Source organism: Rhodnius prolixus, unplaced genomic scaffold (assembly GCF_049639745.1).
Source record: "Rhodnius prolixus isolate KJV_2025 unplaced genomic scaffold, Rpr scaffold_7, whole genome shotgun sequence".
Lineage (NCBI taxonomy): Eukaryota > Metazoa > Arthropoda > Insecta > Hemiptera > Reduviidae > Rhodnius > Rhodnius prolixus.
In genome coordinates this window covers 9548039-9569997 of record NW_027411582.1, presented here as the reverse complement: position 1 = coordinate 9569997, position 21959 = coordinate 9548039, and the positions used below count along the sequence as shown (strand labels likewise).

Sequence of the window (21959 nt, the reverse complement as noted above, 5' to 3'; positions counted from 1 at the left end):
CCACTCCAAACGTTCGGTTATAGCCCGTGCTTCCAATTAATCGACAATCTTTCCATTCTCTTTTTGCACTCTTTCCATCATTCGTCCACATGAAACCCTCTTTAGGCAAGGTCAACTTCTTCTCTTTTTAACTTTTTACAGGAAAAACTGGAGTTTGATCTCCTCTCTTTTCGCCCATTCTCCCAGCATGACCCAAAATCACAGTAAACTTGTTATTTCAACGTCATTTGATTCTACTTCATTTTGCTTCAGTAAAGATGCAAGTAGCAATCCAATCCCTTGGGATCTACTACCGCTTTCGCCGTGAATACAGCTCAACATTTTTTTATCAGAGGGTAATTCAATTCTTGATGTATTTAAAATCTGGTTAGGAGTATTAATCATGGATGTAGTCAACATTATTGTTTACACATTTCTATTTAGATTCAACCCATAGCGTGGACTAGTAGATACAGTTGATGCAAGTGAGCTACACCCTTATTTTCCCAAGGGAATAGTCAACGAATAAATGAGTATTTTAATTAATTTTCGAATTAAAAGTAATAATATAAAAAAAGAAGAAGAAAAAATAAAAATGAGAAAAAAAATTATATTAATTCAAATGAAGCATATTCAGCAGAAAATAGCACGCGCCGCCTTGGGAGATGAAGTATATGGCGGGAAAAGGTTGTGGATGGCGGGTGAAATGGGCGCGAGAGTTGGGCTAGGCACGGACGGTGATGAGGGTTACGAGAGAGAGAGAGAGTGAGAGAGAGTGAGGAAAGGCAGTGCACGCAGTGTTGTGCTGGAGTTTCTAGAGATGGCCCCACACAGATAAAATACTAATTACATTCGGCTGGGATAATTAAAAAATTAATTGAACTGATTAAAGTTGGCCGTACTGGAGTGAAATAAGAAGAGGTTACTTTAGGGTTATATATAAGTATGTACGTTTTGTTGACTTCTATTATCGTGTGTTTTTGTGTCTAGTGATACGTCTATTGTATGCGCAAGCGCGTTTCAAAACTTACTCGTTTTCCTTAAAATAGAAAGGAGCAAGTCTAAAGTAAGTGGACTTTTTGGCCTTGCCGTATGTAAGTGAAGTTCTAAAGACAAAAGGACTAAGTAACTTATCTGGTATCACAAGCTTTACACACTACTTAAATGAACTTTGTATTCATATTTACCCTGAAGTGTATCTTTATTGTTATCTATCTTCTTCTCGAGAGTTCTCATTTCCATTTCAGTTTTCCCTTTCCAAAAAAACACCAGTAATTGATTAATAAGAAATTGCAAAAGTGTTGATTAAAAAATTTAAAGAGTGATTTTGTTTTGTTAGAAGTTTTCAAATTAGAAATTCGAATTTCGTCTTTGTTTTTAGTTTGTAAAAAAGGAGAGCCCTGTCCCAAGATTTTAAGGCTAAAGCCTAATTTTGTAGTCATGTGGGTGATTAGAGAACAGGTGAGAAGGAATCACTGGAGAGACATGAGAAAATTTCTCCAGGTTAGAATGTTTATTAAAAAGGAAATGACGTCACGAAGTTATTTATTTTCTGAGTAGTGCGCAATTAGATGAGCTGTACAGCCTCGTTTGGGGTTTGCTTCCTTAAAAACCACAACTGCGTTTCGCTAATCTATTTAAAATATGTGCGCTAGAAGTTCCAGTGGAATACATTTAAGATTTACAGGCTCCGGAATGTATGGGCAGGATATATTAATATGCAGCTAAAAAACTAGGATTAAATAGAAAAGAATTATGTTTGATTTAATTAGAATGAATGTATGACGGAGCCGTAGTTTGTATTGATGAAATGATGAGGCAACACGGCTGCCGATGATGGAAACGTCTCCTAACTGTCTCTAGGCTAAACCTCCTCTATCCCTATATTCCTTAAGACCTTCCTTTGTTCTGGAGTAGAAGAAATTTAAGAGCTGCTAATAAGAGATAGAGAAAGTGATAACTCCATTCTCTTAAGCTGGAACACTCTTTATATTGCTCACAGACGTGACGTAGACCGTGGTTATCTTAAGAATTAGAGTCCGTGCATAGAACGTAGGTGATTGTAGTGTGTTTAACCTGTTAGGATGTTGATCCTAAACGCTTGTGGGTTCGCTAAACCCAAATCTTTACTCTCCAATAAGACCTCTGCAGATCTTGCATTCACCGTATGCTTGGGACTAACCTCAGGGACTGCAAGTTCCTTGGAGAAGTGGCTTACGGGGAATATAACCATACATTAAACGCACTATCACCACTTATTTTTCTTATTATTAATTATTGATTAATGTAATTGATTTTGTTGTCGTCTTTTACCTCCATTTAACATTTTTGCATAGCGAATATTATCTTTGTGTAAACAAAAAATTATAAACATCTGTAACCTCTAATTACTTGTAATTGGATTCAATATCCAATAAAAAACAGTTCTGGAATTCATGATTGCTTTCTGTTCCAGCAATTGGTGGCCAATTTCTCCGAGAAATTAGTTACAAAATATCTTATTTAGCTTAACACAATTTGACCTCATATAACAACATAAGCTCCTGCCGAAAAGAAGATCATTTAATAGCTTTATTTTACAGACATGAGGAAAATATATTCCTCAGTACTTTTAGCCAATGGGGAGTGGCACGCTAGCTAAACCAATTTTGAAAGGGGGTGGGGCCTTGGGCGGGATTTCTATATAATTATTTTTGTGGTGTAAAATTGAAGAGGCACGATGATGATGATGATGTTGTTGTTGATGGAAGTCCTGGAGAATTTAGTGGGTGATTAGTGTGTATGTGTGATTTAAAGAGGAGTTTCAGTGGAGACTATGTTGGTAACACTGTACACACACACACATATACTTCAAAACAGAAACCATGAACATCAACCTGCTTGCAAAACCAAACTCGGTTAGACACCAGAAACGTACACAAGTGTAACCTTCCCCTGCGACTACTACTACAACAATTCGTCTTCACCTTTCCACCCAAATACACCCAAAATGTACCCATTTAAGCACATCCTCTTACTCTACTAACACGAAGTACATGTTTTTGTAGGTGCGTACAGTGTTTTGAGCGTATGTAGTGGTATGCCTGTATCAGAGCGTTAAGTAGATTTTACTCGATTGCCTTGTATCCCACCAAAACTACCCAGTTTCTCCACTTCCTATATCTTCTTCAGAACAAGAGAGAAAGAGTGGTAGTCTGTCTGTCTCTCTCTCTTCGATCAAGATTACATACAAGTAATTAAGGGTTTTCCTCTGGCAGAGTAATTACTAATTAGATAGTTATTAATAGGGAAGCGAAGACGTTATTAACCAGGGTCCTGAGGGTACCTCCCCAATCTTCTAGCGTCGCCACGCAAGAGGCCTGCTGTTGCTGTTTGTATCAAACTTCCCCCTCCCTCTTCTCCATCATACCGCATTCCTTCTCCTCTTACTTCCTTCTTGTTTTCGCGCCGTTTTCTTCCCGCGCCCGCCCCAAAATACCAATTCTATCTGTTAGACACTTCTTACCCGTTCTATTAGGTCCTACTAACTCCACTGTAATATACCATCATCGTAAGTTGAAAACAACTCAATCTTTTCGACCATCTTATTCGCTTTTAACTAGATTAACTAGATTAAAATTTTTGTATTAACTCAATATTATATCCTATTTATACTTGCCTATTATTTAGCCAGTTAATTGATCTTAATTTATATTTACCATAAATAAAAATAATATTTACCTGCTTTCTTAATTTATCGATAAACCGCCGGAGTAAATCTATTAATAATAATTTTAAAAAATCAATTATGAACGTTTTTTTAATAGAACAGTCACGTTTTTTCGTTGAACATTTTTATTAATAAAACTTATCTTGTTCTTAAAATTTATTTATTTATTTACTTGAATTACATCAAAAATAAATAGCCACTTCGGGTTACAATCAAAACTAACAAAAAATTAATTATAATATAATTAATGTAAGTAATATAAAAACTGGTAAATTCAAATATCTCCTTTCAAATAAAACACAAATCCCAATTTGGTTTGGAAGCCCACATCATTGGGAACGTGATCGTTTCATTCTCCGTCTCTGTTCATATAATCCAAAGCTTCTTACCGCCACATACCACTTCTATGTTCCGCCATTAAGACTTTTAAGCATTATTATTTGCTTCAAAAATGACTCTAGCAGTTTGTCACTATTTTTCCCATCATAGGTATTTAATAAAGAATGAATTAATACAAAAACAAAAATTAATAATTTTGAACCTTTATTCCACGTTATACGAACAACTACGGTATATGAATGATTGCAGAATATGTTTTACTTCAATTACCATTAGCCTAGTTTTGATTGGATTGAAGAATTTTGTCGGAATAAAATAGTTAAATTAAAAATTAAATTATTTTTTTTATTAAATATTTTTATTGCATAGGTTGATTCTTTATGAAATACCTACGGCGGGAAAAATAGTGAAAAGATTCTAAACTATTGTTTTAATAGAAAAATTTAGAGTTAAAAATTTTAATGGCGGAACGAAGTGGGGACTAGTGGGCGTGTATATTGGCCAATAGAACCGTAGATAGGTGGGCGTAAACCATGCTCAATTTCACGCCCACATACCACCTCTAAGTTCCACCATTAAGACTTTTAAGCGTTATTATTTGCTTCGAAAATGTACTCTAGAATTTTTTCACTATTTTTTCCTCTATAGGTATTTAATTAAGAATAGAATTATGCAAAAAGAAAAATTAATAATTTTTAAAATTTATTTTACGTTACACCAACTATTACTTTGTTTTATTTAGTTTCCTTTGTGTTAGAACAAGATCTTCCAAAGATTTTTCTCTAATTTTGGGATTCCTTTTCATCAAAGGAATGTTGGGGAATAGATGTTTTTATCTGACATCCTTAAGGATGCTGCACAATAGACTTTTACCTTGGCCTGTATCTTCTAAAAGTATACTTTCAGGGAATCATTTATTTGGGAGAAGAGAGTAGTTTAAAAATATAAACATTTTAAAACAAGTTAATGTTTTATCCAAAAGGTAGAAAGAATATTGCCAATTTCAGACATTAATGCCTAGGTTTCGGCCTAGGGACTGTGGAACATATTTTACAGTAACAGAATTATAATCTACAATTATTTCGTATAAAAATTTAAATTTCAAAAAAGATAAAATCTAAACACCTAACTTACTGCAAAACACTTAAAACAATTTTTTTTTGATAATTGGTAACACTGGACCTGTTCACATACTAGAACATTATAACCTACCACACTCAGTACATAAGCAGTCAGCGTAGGGTGCGCAATATAACAATGTAAAATAAATATAATGTGAATGGCATAAGGTAATTAATGTTTTATGGACTACTTTTGATATCACGTTAATTTACAGTATAACTCTGTTACTGTAAATAATTCCACATGTCTGAAGATGACCTGGTCCCCAAGATCGAAAACTTGGCAAAAATAATGGCTGAAATTGGTAAGTAATATTCTTTCTTCTTTTTGTATTATTGAATCAGCCCCCAAAAACTATGAACAGTACTCATTAAAATGTAGTTTTGTAAAACTATTTCATTAAAAAATTAATTGAAAATGTAGACAAATGATATTTGTAATAAAGTAATTAAATATTTATTGTTCTTTTGTACTTTTTCAGTTAATTATGGATAAAAGAATTAGTTATTACCATATAATTAAAATGTAATGTTTCCATTATTTGCGAATTTTATATTATTTATCTCCTTTTTTTAATTACATTTTAATAGCGGTTTTCTATTTTTAAAAAACTGGGAATTGTTCATTTAAGAATTAGACTTTGAACTTATAAAATTTGTGATTAGGAAAAAAAAAATAATGCTTCAACCTTATAAAAAGTGTGGTTACTATTGCCGACCAATAACACTGGTCTCTAAATGTTCGCAGGAAAGTGACGACGATTGCAGTAGTTTAGATTCTTGTGGAGACGGTGGCAACATGGGAGTTCCTGATAGCAGAGGACATAGTCCATCGCCAACTTTGTCCGATCCAACTAAACAACAACTCAATGGTATGTTTCTATTATAATAATTTTGTAAAATTGATTGTTGATTGTGTATTTAGTTTATAGATTCTAGAAAGCTGATTCTAAGCTTTCTGCGTGGTGGATTTTAGCCGATTAGCTACAAAGACTAGCTACGAACGATTACAGTGTGTTATGGATTTTGTTCTGTACAAATCTGTGCTAATGTAACGTTTCTTTCAAGATTTCCTGCGGATTTGTGAACGCTCGAAATATGCAGGTTGCCACGGAATAGATTTCATGGATTTTTCCAATCTATAACTCATTTTCCAGACTAAGCATTTCTACATAGTTCTTGCCATATTTCCAGGGTTTTTCAAGTATTTTTTTCATAGAAACATGGATTACTTTGCCACTTTGCTTTAAAAAAAAAATCTAGACAATGTAATTGGAAACATTTTGCCAATTAAAATGGATTTCAATAGATTTAGCCCTGTTATTTTCAACAATTATTTTTTGGCCGAAATGGTTACTCTTCTTATTCCGATATCAAAAAACGACCATGTTAAGAAGCAAATTTATCGGTACCAATTTTTTGATATTAATAAAAGAAGGTTGTGTAAATATTCCAAAGCTGATTATATTCGTTTCAATCACTGGGTGATTATTAACCATTATTGAACGTATCTATAATTAAAAGAGACATTGCATCAATTTAAATATTCTAAATCAATTGCAGTACCTAATGAATATTTACAAAATACGTCTACAAATCACTTCTCTCACCCAGTGTTACTCTCTTTATCACATACACAGACACTCAGTCAAATGGTTTATGAAATCATGAGCAATTTTGACAGCCGCCTGTTAATGTTGAGTTTTGTAACAGAAAATGTTTTAGGATAAAACTTTTTGTGATAGATTTCAGTCGACCAAATGGTTGGTATATACGGTAGATTGCCCTGTCTTTTGTATATGTGTAGGATATTTATCGGTGACTTCTGCAACAGAGTGCAATGTGCATGTCACACAAACTATTCTCCCATATGTACGAGCTGTCACTTGTACGCGAGTATTTATCCCTCAAAACTCGTTAACATTGTAAATTTTATTTTGAAAAACCAGTAGGTTCGTTTTTGTTTTTTTTCTATTTTATTATTTTCATTTGACTGTATTTGAGATAAAATTTGGCCTTTCTACTTTCTGTTACTACATACGAGGGTCGTTTGAAAAGTCCGTGCAAAGTCAGAGAGATAACACTACTGGCGCGTATCGAGGTTATGTTTAGTTAGTAGCATCTCTTGGAAGAACACACACCAAGTTTCAGCCAGATCGGTCCATTTCTTTGTGTTTGGCATTCGTTTGAATCGAGGAAGTCGAGTGATTTTCAAAAAATGGACGAAAAAGAATTTCGTGTGTTGATTAAACACTACTTTATGAAAGGCAAAACGCCTCAGGAGACTAAAGAGAAGCTTGATAAACATTATGGTGACTCTGCACCTTCGATTAGAACAGTTTATAAGTGGTTTCAAAATTTTCGGAATGGCCATATGGGCACAAGTGACGCTGAACGTTCTGGACGCCCTGTTGAGGTTACTACTCCAGAAATCATTGATAAAATCCATGATATGGTGATGGATGACAGAAGAGTGAAGGTGCGTGAGATTGCTAGTGCTGTGGGCATCTCGAATAAACGGGTACATAATATTTTGCATCAACATTTGGACATGACAAAGCTATCCGCAAGATGGGTGCCGCGATTGTTCACGCTTGACCAAAAACGAAAATCGTGTGAAGTGTTGCAAGGACGGTTTGCAGCTGTTCCAGAAGAATCCGCAGGACTTTAAGCGTCGTTTCGTCACTGTGGATGAAACATGGATACATCACTACACTCCTGAGACCAAAGAACAATCTAAACAATGGGTTACCAAGGGGGAATCTGCGCCAAAAAAGGCGAAGACCGTTCCTTCGGCCGGAAAGATTATGGCGACTGTCTTTTGGGATTCGCAAGGAATAATCCTCATCGACTATCTGGAAAAGGGTAAAACTATTACAGGTGCATATTATTCATCGTTATTGGACCGTTTGAAAACCGAGCTGCAAGAAAAACGCCCACGATTGGCCCACAAAAAAGGCCTTTTCCATCACGACAACGCACCAGCTCACACCTCAGCAGTTGTGGTCGCAAAATTAATGGAAATAGGGTTCCAACTCGTTTCACATCCCCCCCTATTCTCCAGACTTGGCTCCCTCGGACTACTATTTGTTCCCCCAACATGAAGAAATGGCTGGCGGGAAAAAGATTTTATTCAAACGAGAAGGTGATTGCAGAAACGAATGGCTATTTTTCAGACTTGGACAAATCCTATTATTCGGAAGGGATCAACAAACTAGAGCAGCGTTGGACGAAGTGTATAAGCCTAAAAGGAGACTATGTTGAAAAATAAAAAAGGTTTACCCCAAAAAATTAAGTAGTTTTTATTTTTGCACGGACTTTTCAAACGACCCTCGTAATTAGTAATAAACTGTAAGTTCTGCGATTTTGAAATTTTAAATACCGTAAATATAGTTTTTTTTTTTTTTCTACGTTCCTGAAAACAAGATAGCAAATTGTTCTGTACGTCTGTACATACAATGTATGATCTTTATCAAAAACAAAAAAGCCCAGAATGTTCAGAAATTTGATATCCGGTTTTTTTACTGCCATCATCAGATGAGCTTTTGGTCACAATCAACCAACAAAAGGTATCAAAATCAATTCGACAGTCTTTTTTATTTTCTAATTTTATAAAAACTGTACCTTTTGCGCTTCAATAGTTCTACTTTTTTTAAAATCATTTTCCAATAATAATTCAATTTAAGGGAATTTCTGGGCGAAGGGGCACTTTTTTCGAGTCTAATTTTCAGGGTAATGTAGGGACTTAGCCCGTATTTAAGTATTAATGAAAACTAAACAGAAACAAAAATCTAAATTCCGAAATAAAAAGCTATTAACCACTTTACAGAATAAATATTTTTAACCTTTATTACCTTTATTTTAGTCAGGGAATAAAGGGATTCGTGGAGACAGGCTAATTGTTAATGGAATTTTAGGTACCGAGATTTGGCGAAAACAGAGAATTTACGATACTTTTTGTGCCATTTTTTGAGATACGATAAAATTTAATTACGTTAAGTGGGTTAAGGGTAAGAAGTTTTTTAAGGAACAAAATGCTTTTTTTTGAAAGAAAAATATTTTTATAGCCCAATTTTCCAAAGAAATTACCAATTTTCAATTACTGATTTCCCTGAATCAAGTATCAGTAATTAGTAAATATTGGTATTAATATAGAAGATTTATTATTTATGATGCTAGTTTAGATAAATTATTATTTTGTGTTTTGATACACAAACTGACATCCTAATGTCCATATATTATACGAGTATAACAAAAGTGAATGAATATATATATATATATAGGACCTTTCTCGCTGATTAATACCACATTATCAAAATGGCTGTGTTAGTTTATGTGTGAAAAAGGTGTTTGTATGTTCTGTCTTTCAATCCATTATATATTAATCACTTTCTACCGTATTGTTCCAAAGCTGGCCCCGAATGTCGACTCTTCCTTTTAGACACACAGTGGTATGTTACCGGGGACAGTGTGACGAGTTTGAGATGGGTGGGGGCCGGGAAAATTAATAAACGTTTTTGGGGATCTGTAAGGAGGGGGGGAGAGCTGTGCTCTGTTTGCAGAGTGAGAATGCTCGTGATAGCTCGGTTAGTCTCGGCAAGTTTTCTGTCCATCCATAAATCAGTGTGTGTATATATTGTACTTATATATGTCAACATTTCTGTGTTTTGTCATCCTCGTGAATTGTCTGTTCTACCATTCTCATTAGGGTATCCACAGCCTCTCCTCTCGCTCGCTCTTTTTCTTTGGAAAAACCCCCTGTAGATTAACAGTCCCAGTCTTTTAGGAGGTGGATATGAGAACCGAAGTGAGCATAATATGCAGTCACCGAGTGTACAAAAAAACAGGAACTATAGTCTTATTGCTGGACAGAACTGAGAAGACCGGAAATACGACTGCGATCTTCCGCTCTGTCTCTCTCTCTCTTCCGGAACCCCCTTGTCACATTGTGTTTCTCTTGGACAAACCCTTGCAAAAGGGTGAATTGTGCACGTATTCGTAGTTAAGGTTCTATAGAAGAGGGAAAATATGGGTGCCCAGTAAGGAGAAGGGTTTATAAGTCCTGTTTTGTCACACAACCATTTATACATACACTTGGCTAATTTTCACGTATTTGTGGTTGGTTTTTTGTTCATGTAAGTGTTGTTAGTAGTTAAAAGGGTTTTTTGTACATGCTTGAATGCTATTTGTGGTTAATTGACGCCCTTTGCTCCCCCCTATTGACTACATATTTGTGTTTAGTCCCTTCCATTAATGCCCTTAATAATAACTTCTAACCTAAAACCACTTGTTTCCTTTTAAAATCATTGTTTTGACCAACAATAAGGAAAGATTATTTTAAAAACAAGTCTCTCTATTAATTCTGTTCTTTAAAACTAACGGCCTTACTGAAATCTGGATCTATAATTCTTCCCTTCCAGTGTCGTAACTTGTTCCAATCTTTGTTGTCCTCATCATTTTCTTAATATTATGCTGGAGATTTGGAGAAACTATGTCCCATACTTGTCCAATTACTAAGAATTTCTGAGGAGGATAAATCCCCTTAACCTAGCCCGCTTGAACTAGAATAGGCTAGTATCCCTAAGGCTTCGTTTTGGGGGAAAAAAAATAGCCTTTCCTGCGAGCCATTCATACGCAAGGCTAGGAAAAGTGCTGGGTAGGAAGTAGGAACAGTAGTCTATCTTTGCTCCTCTACCTTTGCTCAAACATCTCCGGAAGTTTAAAGGATGACTTCCTTAGACCATCTCTTAGCAAGAATTGAGAAGTGGGTGAGGATTTCCTCTATCCCGGCTATGGGCCATTTCCAACATCGTCTCTGTTGTTTTTCTTTTAGGAGCAGTTTCCAGCGGGGGGCACTTAATTTTATCGTACCCTTCTAGGGCCACTTTAATAATTAATAAACCTGAAAGTTGACCTATAATTCGCAAAAAATCCCTCTCTCACTCTTTGCTTGTGACGTCTTTAAATAACAACAATTTTACTATATTTGAACTATTTATTATTATTATTTTTATTTTTTTTATGATTTAAGGCGCGTCAACATTTGAGGTTATTGGCAACCGGAGCTTTTTCAATGCACTGCCGGCCTCTAGAAAGAATTCTGTTGTTACAGACCACACTGACCATCACCGGACAGTGAGCTGTAAGACGCTATAGCTACTAGAAAGAGAACATCTAAGGGCCAGCAGCTGGTTTCGAACCCGGGATCTCCGCGTTGTAATCAATACGAGGGGCACTATTTATATTTTGAGCCTAATAAAAAAAACAACAGTAATTTGTCATTGAAAATGACTTTATTGTTTTTCAAAATATTCTCCTTTATGACCTATACACTTCTGCATGCGTTCGAACCACTTGTCAAAGCATTTTTTTCCATTCCTCTTGAGACACCTCCAAAACATGGTTGTTTTTGAATGCATCAACAAAAATCGTTGTCCACGTAATTTATTCTTCGACGTTGGGAAACAAAAAGAAGTCATTTGGTGCCAAATCAGGACTGTACGGCGAATGACCCATTAATTCGACTTTTTTGAGTGCTCAAATAGTCGGTTATTTAGACGAGATGTGTGACAGCTGGGGCATTGTCTTGATGAAGAATGATCTGACGGCGGCTTATTTGTTTTCCTTATTTCATCGAAGACTTCCGGCAAACAAATGGTTGTGTACCATTCAGAATTGACCGTTCCACGTTCCTCTAAAGGCACTGTTGCCACATGACCAGTTTTTCCGGAAAAAAAACCAGGCGACCATTTCAAGAAAAGTTATTTTTATGAAAGATGCTTCAGTGTCTACAAATCTTTTTATTTTTAATATTTTTGTACAATGACTTGTCCTGTCGCTTATTAATTCTGCATTATTGAAAGCTGTGTAATGCTCCATCACATAATCTGCCTCATGATCTCCTCCCCCACACCGGGACAGCTTCATTATTCAGCTCATGTAGATTTTCATAATGTCATCATTCATTTCAATTGTGTATTTTTGACCAACCAGAGTTTTAGACATTTTTAATAAACTCATTTCCCTAAAACACTTTCCACCCTAAATAACACTTAACATTTCATCACCATTTAACATAAAACAAAACATACGGGGGGCAAGTGCGGGGGGGAGGAGAAAAAAAAATTAAAGAACAACAAACAGACGTTCTCCATAATTTTAAATAACTTCATTAAATATGGTATATGATGTATGTTCTCGTTTGGTTATATGAGAGAGAAGCGGACATTTAAATGAGACGTATCCATTTTAAAAACTTATTATATAAGCTTTACCAACTTTTTGTTCTGTTTCTGTTTCAATACTGATGTAATAAAACAATTGTTTTTAATTAAGTGGAATAATTAATGAAAAGTGGCACTGTTTTAAATAAAGAGAGGAGAGATGAGATGACGTATGCCACATTCTATTAACATAATGCAATGAAAGTTACCGCTTTTTTCTCTCGCCTAAAGTCCGTCCATTAATTCACTGTCATGTTCCACTTTTAGCCCTTCTACCTGCTGCCAAGGTAATTTCGAAGTTCTGGTTGATAAGGGTTTTAGGGTCACACATTTGGCTGACCGAAAGTAAACTATACATGTGTGGGTAGGTTTTATTCCTGTTAATTTCATGTTAAACCCATTTTATTTTTTTTTTTTTTGTTAATTAATTTTAAATTTTTGAAAATTGAATTTAAAAAAAAACAAGCCCTTTCCAATTGTAAAACAATAACCCTGACTGATTTCAACGCTTCCAAATTATTTGATGAACTTCAACTAACGAGACTCATCTATACCATCATAAGAATTAGAATACCGCAAAACGTACTCGACGAATTTAACTGCAAAAATACGTAATCATTCGGTCTCTCATTAACTCGCTAGTATTGCCCTATGTACAGGCTAATTTCTTCCTAACAAAATTTTGAAGAACACTACATCAACTTTGAAGGTCATCAAATGGAAATTAATCTAAAATCAGCCAATTAAATGTCTCAAATAAAAAATTGGCCAGTAAACTTGCGTAGAAAAAACTGTAGAAAATCTAAATTTTGAGGCTGAGTTGAACTAGCGTATCTGCTGAATTTTTTTGTGCGATGTCACAAAGTCTAAAGATTCCTACATTAAATATTCTTAATTACTGATCAAACTAAAGTAACTTGAAACATAATTATTTGACAACTTCTATCAAGAAGGCCACGGCGATCAAAATACCATTACAGTCACCTGATTGTAACCACAATGAAGTGTAACCTCTACACGCTTTATATCTTTCACTTAGCACATCTTCGTATCATATGAGAGCCATAGGAGCGTTTAACCGTGCCGCGAAGTTTGGCAAATAAAAGAATACACGATTTTTTTTAAAAACCTCTCTCCAAAAATCCTAAATTATTAAGAATAGATTGTGAAGGTTTTACAAAAGAAGAAGTAGATCAGGCACTACAAGTAATGGAGTATTTCGGGTCAGTTGAAGGGCGTTTAAGGCTGAGAATTAGGAGGCTTTTAGGAAATGAAAAACTAGTGACTTCAAGCTCTATCCAGCGGTCCCAAACAAGTCTCTTAAGCCTAGTTAAAAAGATAAATGGAACAAGACTCTTCATGAGTTGTAGCGCCATTTAAGAAGAAGAAGAATCATGTTCAGAATGTAGACAACAAATACTTCATGTTTCTGTACACTTAACACCCTTCACAGTAAGCAAACCAATATTTACAGCCCAAAATTTAAATCAAATCCCTGCAATCTTCTAGGTCGATCCCTCCACAATTGCTGATCTAAACATATGTAAGTTCCCAATTTTAAATTCTAGAATCATGTTCACGCAAGCTTATCTCCCGCAGCACGAAAATTCAAATGTATAAGGCTGGAAACAGTGGAGCGGCGAGCAGAGCGGCGATGATAGCTGCTTCAAATCAAAGAGAGAGCAAAGATTCGCATGCACATAGTGACGAGTTTAGTCGCGTTCTCCTTTTGACAAAACAAGATGGAGGAACTATTTTTATATGAAAATTCTTCGTTGAAACTTTGGTATTTGCAGCAGCTTAGTAGTAGGAGCTGCAGTGTTCATGACATAAATAAGTCTAGAAATGAACTTGGTAAATTTCATCACTTGTACCAACAACTTCGGGAACATCCTGGCAAGTTTCATTCGTATTTTCGAATGTCTTATCAACATTTGATTACATACTAGCCCAGTGTAACCCCATTAATCAAAATCAAATTTTATTGTTTTTGAGTAATACAACTCACAACAAAAGTTAGGCACAATATAGAAAAATTAACTAAATACAAATCTGTGTAACCCCATTAATCCTAGCAGTCACTTTAAGGTTAGAAAAAAATAAATAAAAAAATAGAAATATACGCAGATAAAAAGAAATTAGTCAATTAAAAAAAAACAATAATTTTATTAAATCACTACATGATTTGTCGTAAATTAATGTTGTTCATCTGAAAAACTGGAGTAGTACGACGCTACGCAAGGATTGGAGAATTCGTTCTGATCAGAAGTAGTAGGACGTGAAAATGTAATTTAATTTTGCCTAGTATTTAGATGAAAGTTAGCATTAAGGAATTGAGAACCAAATTAAATGTAGCAAAAATTACCTGAATTCTCCATTAACTACTAATTGTTAATTAATTTTAACTATTAATTATTAAAAACTATTGTAGCTTCGCAAATACAATGTTCCACAGAGGTTTCTTTAAACAAACTAAACTAAATGTATCAATATAAATAACCTTTACAAATTGAGCGCGATGATAGCCAAGAAATCAAACATGTTATAACGCTTTGCTCTACTCTCTATAGATAGCGTTGCTCTATCTTCGCTTTGCTCGCCACTATGCGCGGTCCCATATGTTTACTTGTGTTTGATTTCGCCGCTTTGCTCTTCGCTATCATCGCCGCTTTGCTCGCCGCTCCACTATGTTTCCAGCCTAAGACGTTGATCCGGCCAGTGCTTATGTACGGCTCCGAAGTATGGACCATGTCAAAAGTAGATGAGAATTCCTTGGCGGTATTCGAGCGGAAGGTTCTCCGTAGAATTTATGGCCCTGTACGTGATGGACAGAATTGGAGAATCAGGAAAAACCGGGAGGTATATGCTTTGTTCGAGGAGCCGGATATCGTCAAAATTGTAAAACTCGGAAGACTGCAATGGGCAGGGCACGTGGCAAGGATAAGGGATGATGAAATACCCCCAAAAAAAAATTATGGATGGTAGCGTATAAGGTCCCAGGAGGGTAGGCAGACCAAGAACGCGATGGCAGGACTGTGTGGCAAGAGATGCTTTGGCAATGCTAGGATTCCGTAACTGGAGGGCGGCTGCGCAGGAAAGAGACGCCTGGCGGGCACGTCTTGAGGTGGCCAAGACTCTTCATGAGTTGTAGCGCCATTTAAGAAGAAGAAGAAGAAGAAGAATCATGTTCAGAATGTGGACAACAAATACTTCATGTTACCTTATTCCTACCTTAACACCCCTCACAGTAAGCAAACCAATATTTACAGCCCAAAATTTAAATAAAGCACCACCTCTAGGTCAAAAACTTGGCAAAAACCAAATAAAAGAAAATTTTGACAGAAAATGGAAATTAATGAATCAGTCACCAAGAAAAACGATTAACAATACTCTGCATACGATTTCGTTTTACCCGGTCAGGTAATTTTGGAACTCCTTCTCTTACAACTAGCAGCAAACGAATATAGAAATTGTTTTTACATAACTTTGTTTTAAATTTAGTTTTTTTAAAAATGTTATTTATATAAAGAATAAAGCTGTTAAATCTGAGAGAAAATGAGGAAGGTCATAGTGCCTATGTTTAAATATATATGTATATAATAGAATACAGAGTTAATTACAGTAATAAATCAAATAAATACACACACAAGGCAAAGGCAAAGCCTTCTCTATATCTCGGGTAATAAAGGAATTTTAATCGAAAAGTTAATCAGCTGGCTTACTTTATAATTTTATATCATATTATTAATTGGAATAGATCATCCTTTTTTTTCGGCTCTAGAGAGGGGGCGCTCAGTTTGATATTAAATTGAACGTTAAAGCTCCTTTATTATTATCTGCTTTTCTTTTTAATTTTAAACTTTTTTTGATTTTGATTTTATAAATTTTAATTTATATACATAATTCGAATGGTGGGATAATGATGCAATATGGTAATTATCAGGGAATAAGTAAAAAATACTAATTAAGTTTTGATTTTTTTTTAATCAGATGAGATTTATAAAGCATGATTTATTTTGTGTCTATATTTCCTATATTATTATACGTTATAAAAGAAGGGGCCACATCTTATTAGAGCTTAATGTTAAACCTACTAAATGCTATGTCTGATAGTTAATATTAATTTTTTATAGATATGTATTTAAAAAAAAACAACTACAACTGGTTATGTTGTATTAAGATTTATGATCTTTGATAATGGTTGATCACTTATTATTCAAAGTTTGGGTTAGAAAAATCCATCTTAAGAGAATTACTATGAAGCCAAAAAGATATTCTTCAAAATTTAATCCTTGAATATCTTTTGTAAATTATAAAGAATTATTTGTCCATTATTTGGAATTTTCTAACCCTTTTGGGCAGCTCGTCTTATTTACCCGGTTATATCCTACAAAAGAGGAATGAAAGAAGAAAAAGCTTTTTTGAGGATAGTTGGATTGAGCCTGGGAGTTGCCCCCTTGGCTTAAGGTTTTTGATTGATGCGCGATGACCCGCTAGAAAAGTATCAAGAAGGCCGTGCTCTCTATTAATGGACAACTAGTTACGAAGGTTACTCGAAATGGGAATCGCCAATTAATGAGTCTTTCCCCATTGGCTAGTACTAACTTATAACGCTTAATAGGGGTCATCGTCTTTATTGAAAGAGATTAGGTCAGTGGTAATGCTCTAAATCGCGATAATACTGTACGAGTCTAGCAGACTGACTGGAAGAAATATTAATCTTTGATTTCTTATACGATCCGTAATGGACTTTGTGCAGCATCTAGCTAGAAGTCGATATTCACTGTTCATACATTTACAATAGTCTCTTCTGTCATGGGACTTGTATCCACATCAGAAAAAATTAAATTTTGGTTTTTCATTGATATACTTCTGCTTTTTTTGGATTTGAATGCAACAACCCCGTATGATCCTCCGCGTTATTTTACTCCTCACCGCAACCTCGTATCCTCAAACCTCTCGCCAACCCAGAACTTTTAAAATGAACATGATGATGATAATTTTCAATTTATAACTTAAAAAAATGTTTTTTTCTTACAGGTCTTCTGAATTTGAGTACATTATCTAGTCTACAAGGATTGACTGGCCTTCAAGGTACAGCGCCCGGTCCATCGGCAGCATCCATGGCCACCTCATCTGGTATCATTAATAACCAGTTGATAAATACACCCCTTAATCTCAGCCTTAATGCTTCTAGTAAGTATGCTAGGATTGCTTCTTTTTTTTTGTGATATTTGTCTTCGAAGCAATCGGTTTGCTAAAGACATTTATCAGTAACTATATTTTTCTTTATGTAATTTTTCTAGATAATGTGAATACATCAAATTTATTATCAACAGCGCAACAAGTGTTAACACCACCACAACCGACGGCCATGCCGCAATTAATATTGGCATCTGGTCAAATTATTCAAGGCATCCAAGGCGCTCAGTTATTAATTCCAACTTCGCAAGGTTTTTATCGTTATTATTATTTAAGAAATAGTTTTACTTAGCTGACTTTTTTTTTTGCAACAATCAATAATAATTTATTTTCTTCTCATTAACAGGTATTGCAACTCAAACTATCCTAACCATTCCTATAAACGCAGTGACAAACAATCAGATGGTAAATATGCCGATGAGCAATGGTCAAGTAATGACTACAACGCTTGCAAACCTTGCACACCAATATGCTGCACATAATAATGGTATTATTACTTATTATTCACCTATCATGCCAATAACAAACAATATTACAAACAAACAACAATCTAAATCGTCTTTTTTTTTTGGTTATAACCAGTAGGTTATAATGCAGGCAGTAGTCCAACGCATAGCGGCCTGGGACCGACTTTACCAAATCCATTACCACATCTATTGAACGGTCATAATCAACATCAACATCATCTGTTGAATGCATTTCAACAACAACAACAGGCTGCGGCGCATCATCAACAACAACAGCAGCAGCAACATCCACAACTGTGCCAACCTCAACAACAGCAACCAATTGCACAACCATCCCAGAAATCTCCGCTTGGGCGTTCACCTTATAGTGTAAGTTGGCAGTTTTGTAATTTTTAAAGTTAACGATTTCGTATCATTTAATACCTATCAAATAATATTTTTCGCTTTGGACAAATTATTTTGCTGTGATTATGGAGAAGCCGTAAAGAGTATTTCATAAATTCCACGTTATCTAGAATTCTTCTATCCCATAGAACAAATGGATTTGCTGTTCTTTTAGTTATATTGGCATTCTTGCGTGTATTTCAGTGTAAATGTGTAGAACTTGATTGCTTTATTTTACCATCAAAACATTGTCAATCAGAAGTAAGGTCATAAAATGAGCTCCAGAGAAGCTGAGAGTTACTTAGCTTTCTCTTGGTAGGTTTTTCGCTGAAGAATTAGATTAAACTTTGGGAACATGTTAAATCCTTTCTAAAACTCCGATTCAGGTGAGTGTTAAAACAAGAAATTTTATAATTCATTTTTTATTAATAATTGAGTTGGGAAATGAATGTTATTTAAATAAAAAATGAATATAATAGTAAAAAAAAAACAAAATATCAAAGTAACAGCTTACAAAAACGTGCAGTAGAATGCGCCAGGTGACAGTATGCCATATTCAAGTCTAAACAGATGAAATTATGTTAAATTTGCCTCCTGTTCTTTGTTCTAATTATATTGTGCTTGTTCATTATTTAATTATAAATTTACCAAACCAAATCCATTCAAACATTTGGTATAAAATTTGGGAAAATAATACGTTGTAGGATTCTGTCACTGTTGCTTGTGTCTCAGGAAGCTATTTTCTTTTTTTATTTTATTTTATTTTTTCCTCAACCCATTTCCGTTGAATCTTCATTCGTTCTGGAAAAACCTAACATAATTTCACTGTTTGATGACGATAATAAAGTATGTTTTAATACTCTTGATCTTTTCATTGCTTTATTTAATCAAAGCAAAACAAAAATTACTTGGGTTTCCAGAATACGATTTCGTCCTTTACTTTTATTAGCCACCATCTATGCCTGATAAAATGTTGCTAGCTAGCTTTCATCATAGTGAAAAGTACAAATTAAACTTTGAATTTATTCATAACTAAGTTAAGAGATGGAGAAATTAGGTTAAATGGTTTCCAACCGTTGCTATTTTGCAGAACGACCCGAGAAAAATGCAATCCTTAAGCTAGTCATTTTTAGCATTAGATAGTAACCATAAATTTTGTTTTCCTTGACGGGGTCCTTCTCGGTAACCAAATAGTTCTATTGTATACTTAAAGGTAGCAGTTTGTACAAGTTACTTTACGGCAATTTCCAGCTGAGAAAAACTGCTCAACCAGATTCTCTATGGAAATTTTAGAATGAGCTGGTACATGGTTATTATCCTGAAACGACCCCTGACCTTCTTTGAATCTTTTTTGCGTGTTGCTCCTACATCTCCATGACCTAATCCTGCTCATCATTTTCCTCTATTCCAACCATCTTCTCTTCTTGGTCTGCCTACATTTCATCTTCCGTCGTACTTACTCTTAAACACGGCTTAAATTAGGATTTGTATCTCAAATTGTCCCAAACATTCTAGACTTTTGCCTTCCATTTTCTTGAATCTGTCGGTGTTGCTATCATAGCTAAAATAAAAGAATCTCAACTCGTTCATAAGACCTTAATAGCCATCTTTGTTTTAAAAGAAACTCCAACTTTTGCCTAGCCATTATTAATATATTTGCTAACTAGCTTCGCTTTAACCAATCTCTTATGGCTGCTTCACTTACCCGAATCGGTATTTATCGTTATTATTATGATCGTATAAAATAATCAACAATATTCTTTTATTAAGCAATAATAATAATTACTCAAAAATATCTCAATGTTAATTACATCGTAATCCTTATAAGTAAGAAAAAATACTACTATTATTACATTCATTATTGTAATTAATGTAATTTTAAGAAAGCTGGTTAATTAATATTTGGGTTCGGTCCACCTAATTATTTTAATTTCCTCTAATTCCATTGTTTAACTCATCACCAAACTTCCAGCGTAGATTACTTCAATAATAGCTACAAATTTAGTAGTTAATTGTAATTATTATTAATTAAAAATACTATTCAATTATTTTTAAGGTCAAATTATTTTAAAATACGAGGGTCGTTTGAAAAGTCCGTGCAAAAATAAAAACTACTTAATTTTTTGGGGTAAACCTTTTTTATTTTTCAACATAGTCTCCTTTTAGGCTTATACACTTCGTCCAACGCTGCTCTAGTTTGTTGATCCCTTCCGAATAATAGGATTTGTCCAAGTCTGAAAAATAGCCATTCGTTTCTGCAATCACCTCCTCGTTTGAATAAAATCTTTTTCCCGCCAGCCATTTCTTCATATTGGGGAACAAATAGTAGTCCGAGGGAGCCAAGTCTGGAGAATAGGGGGGATGTGAAACGAGTTGGAACCCTATTTCCATTAATTTTGCGACCACAACTGCTGAGGTGTGAGCTGGTGCGTTGTCGTGATGGGAAAGGACTTTTTTGTGGGCCAATAGTCGGCGTTTTTCTTGCAGCTCGGTTTTCAAACGGTCCAATAACGATGAATAATATGCACCTGTAATAGTTTTACCCTTTTCCAGATAGTCGATGAGGATTATTCCTTGCGAATCCCAAAAGACAGTCGCCATAATCTTTCCGGCCGAAGGAACGGTCTTCGCCTTTTTTGGCGCAGATTCCCCCTTGGTAACCCATTGTTTAGATTGTTCTTTAGTCTCAGGAGTGTAGTGATGTATCCATGTTTCATCCACAGTGACGAAACGACGCTTAAAGTCCTGCGGATTCTTCTGGAACAGCTGCAAACCGTCCTTGCAACACTTCACACGATTTCGTTTTTGGTCAAGCGTGAGCAATCGCGACACCCATCTTGCGGATAGCTTTGTCATGTCCAAATGTTGATGCAAAATATTATGTACCCGTTCATTCGAGATGCCCACAGCACTAGCAATCTCACGCACCTTCACTCTTCTGTCATCCATCACCATATCATGGATTTTATCAATGATTTCTGGAGTAGTAACCTCAACAGGGCGTCCAGAACGTTCAGCGTCACTTGTGCCCATATGGCCACTCCGAAAATTTTGAAACCACTTATAAACTGTTCTAATCGAAGGTGCAGAGTCACCATAATGTTTATCAAGCTTCTCTTTAGTCTCCTGAGGCGTTTTGCCTTTCATAAAGTAGTGTTTAATCAACACACGAAATTCTTTTTCGTCCATTTTTTGAAAATCACTCGACTTCCTCGATTCAAACGAATGCCAAACACAAAGAAATAGACCGATCTGGCTGAAACTTGGTGTGTGTTCTTCCAAGAGATGCTACTAACTAAACATAACTTCGATACGCGCCAGTAGTGCTATCTCTCTGACTTTGCACGGACTTTTCAAACGACCCTCGTAAGTAGGTGGCAATTATTTGATAATCAAACTTAAAATTGTGCTATCGAACTTGCAATGTGTGATTAGTATGATGTGTAGTGATGAAATTGTAATATGACAAATCGTATTATTTTAGTATCAATAATGCGATTTCAAAATCAAATGCATTTTCTTTAAATGTGAGAAT

The 21959-nt window shown here is 35.1% G+C and overlaps 1 protein-coding gene across 9 annotated transcripts in view; it reads left to right on the top strand.

Moving 5' to 3' along the window:
- Positions 1–21959, top strand: part of pdm3 (POU-domain protein pdm3) — a 239966-nt gene that overhangs the window by 208205 nt on the left and 9802 nt on the right. For 5 of the 9 annotated variants that reach the window (XM_074113855.1, XM_074113854.1, XM_074113851.1 and 2 more), the window contains 5 exons: positions 5897–6020; positions 17412–17567; positions 17678–17824; positions 17920–18060; positions 18156–18409. In XM_074113855.1, the coding sequence (XP_073969956.1) occupies positions 5897–6020; positions 17412–17567; positions 17678–17824; positions 17920–18060; positions 18156–18409 (822 nt within the window). Of the gene's footprint in view, positions 1–20; positions 1046–5241; positions 5454–5896; positions 6021–17411; positions 17568–17677; positions 17825–17919; positions 18061–18155; positions 18410–21959 lie in introns of those variants that run through there. The other 4 variants (XM_074113858.1, XM_074113856.1, XM_074113852.1 and 1 more) reach the window with 4 other exon arrangements.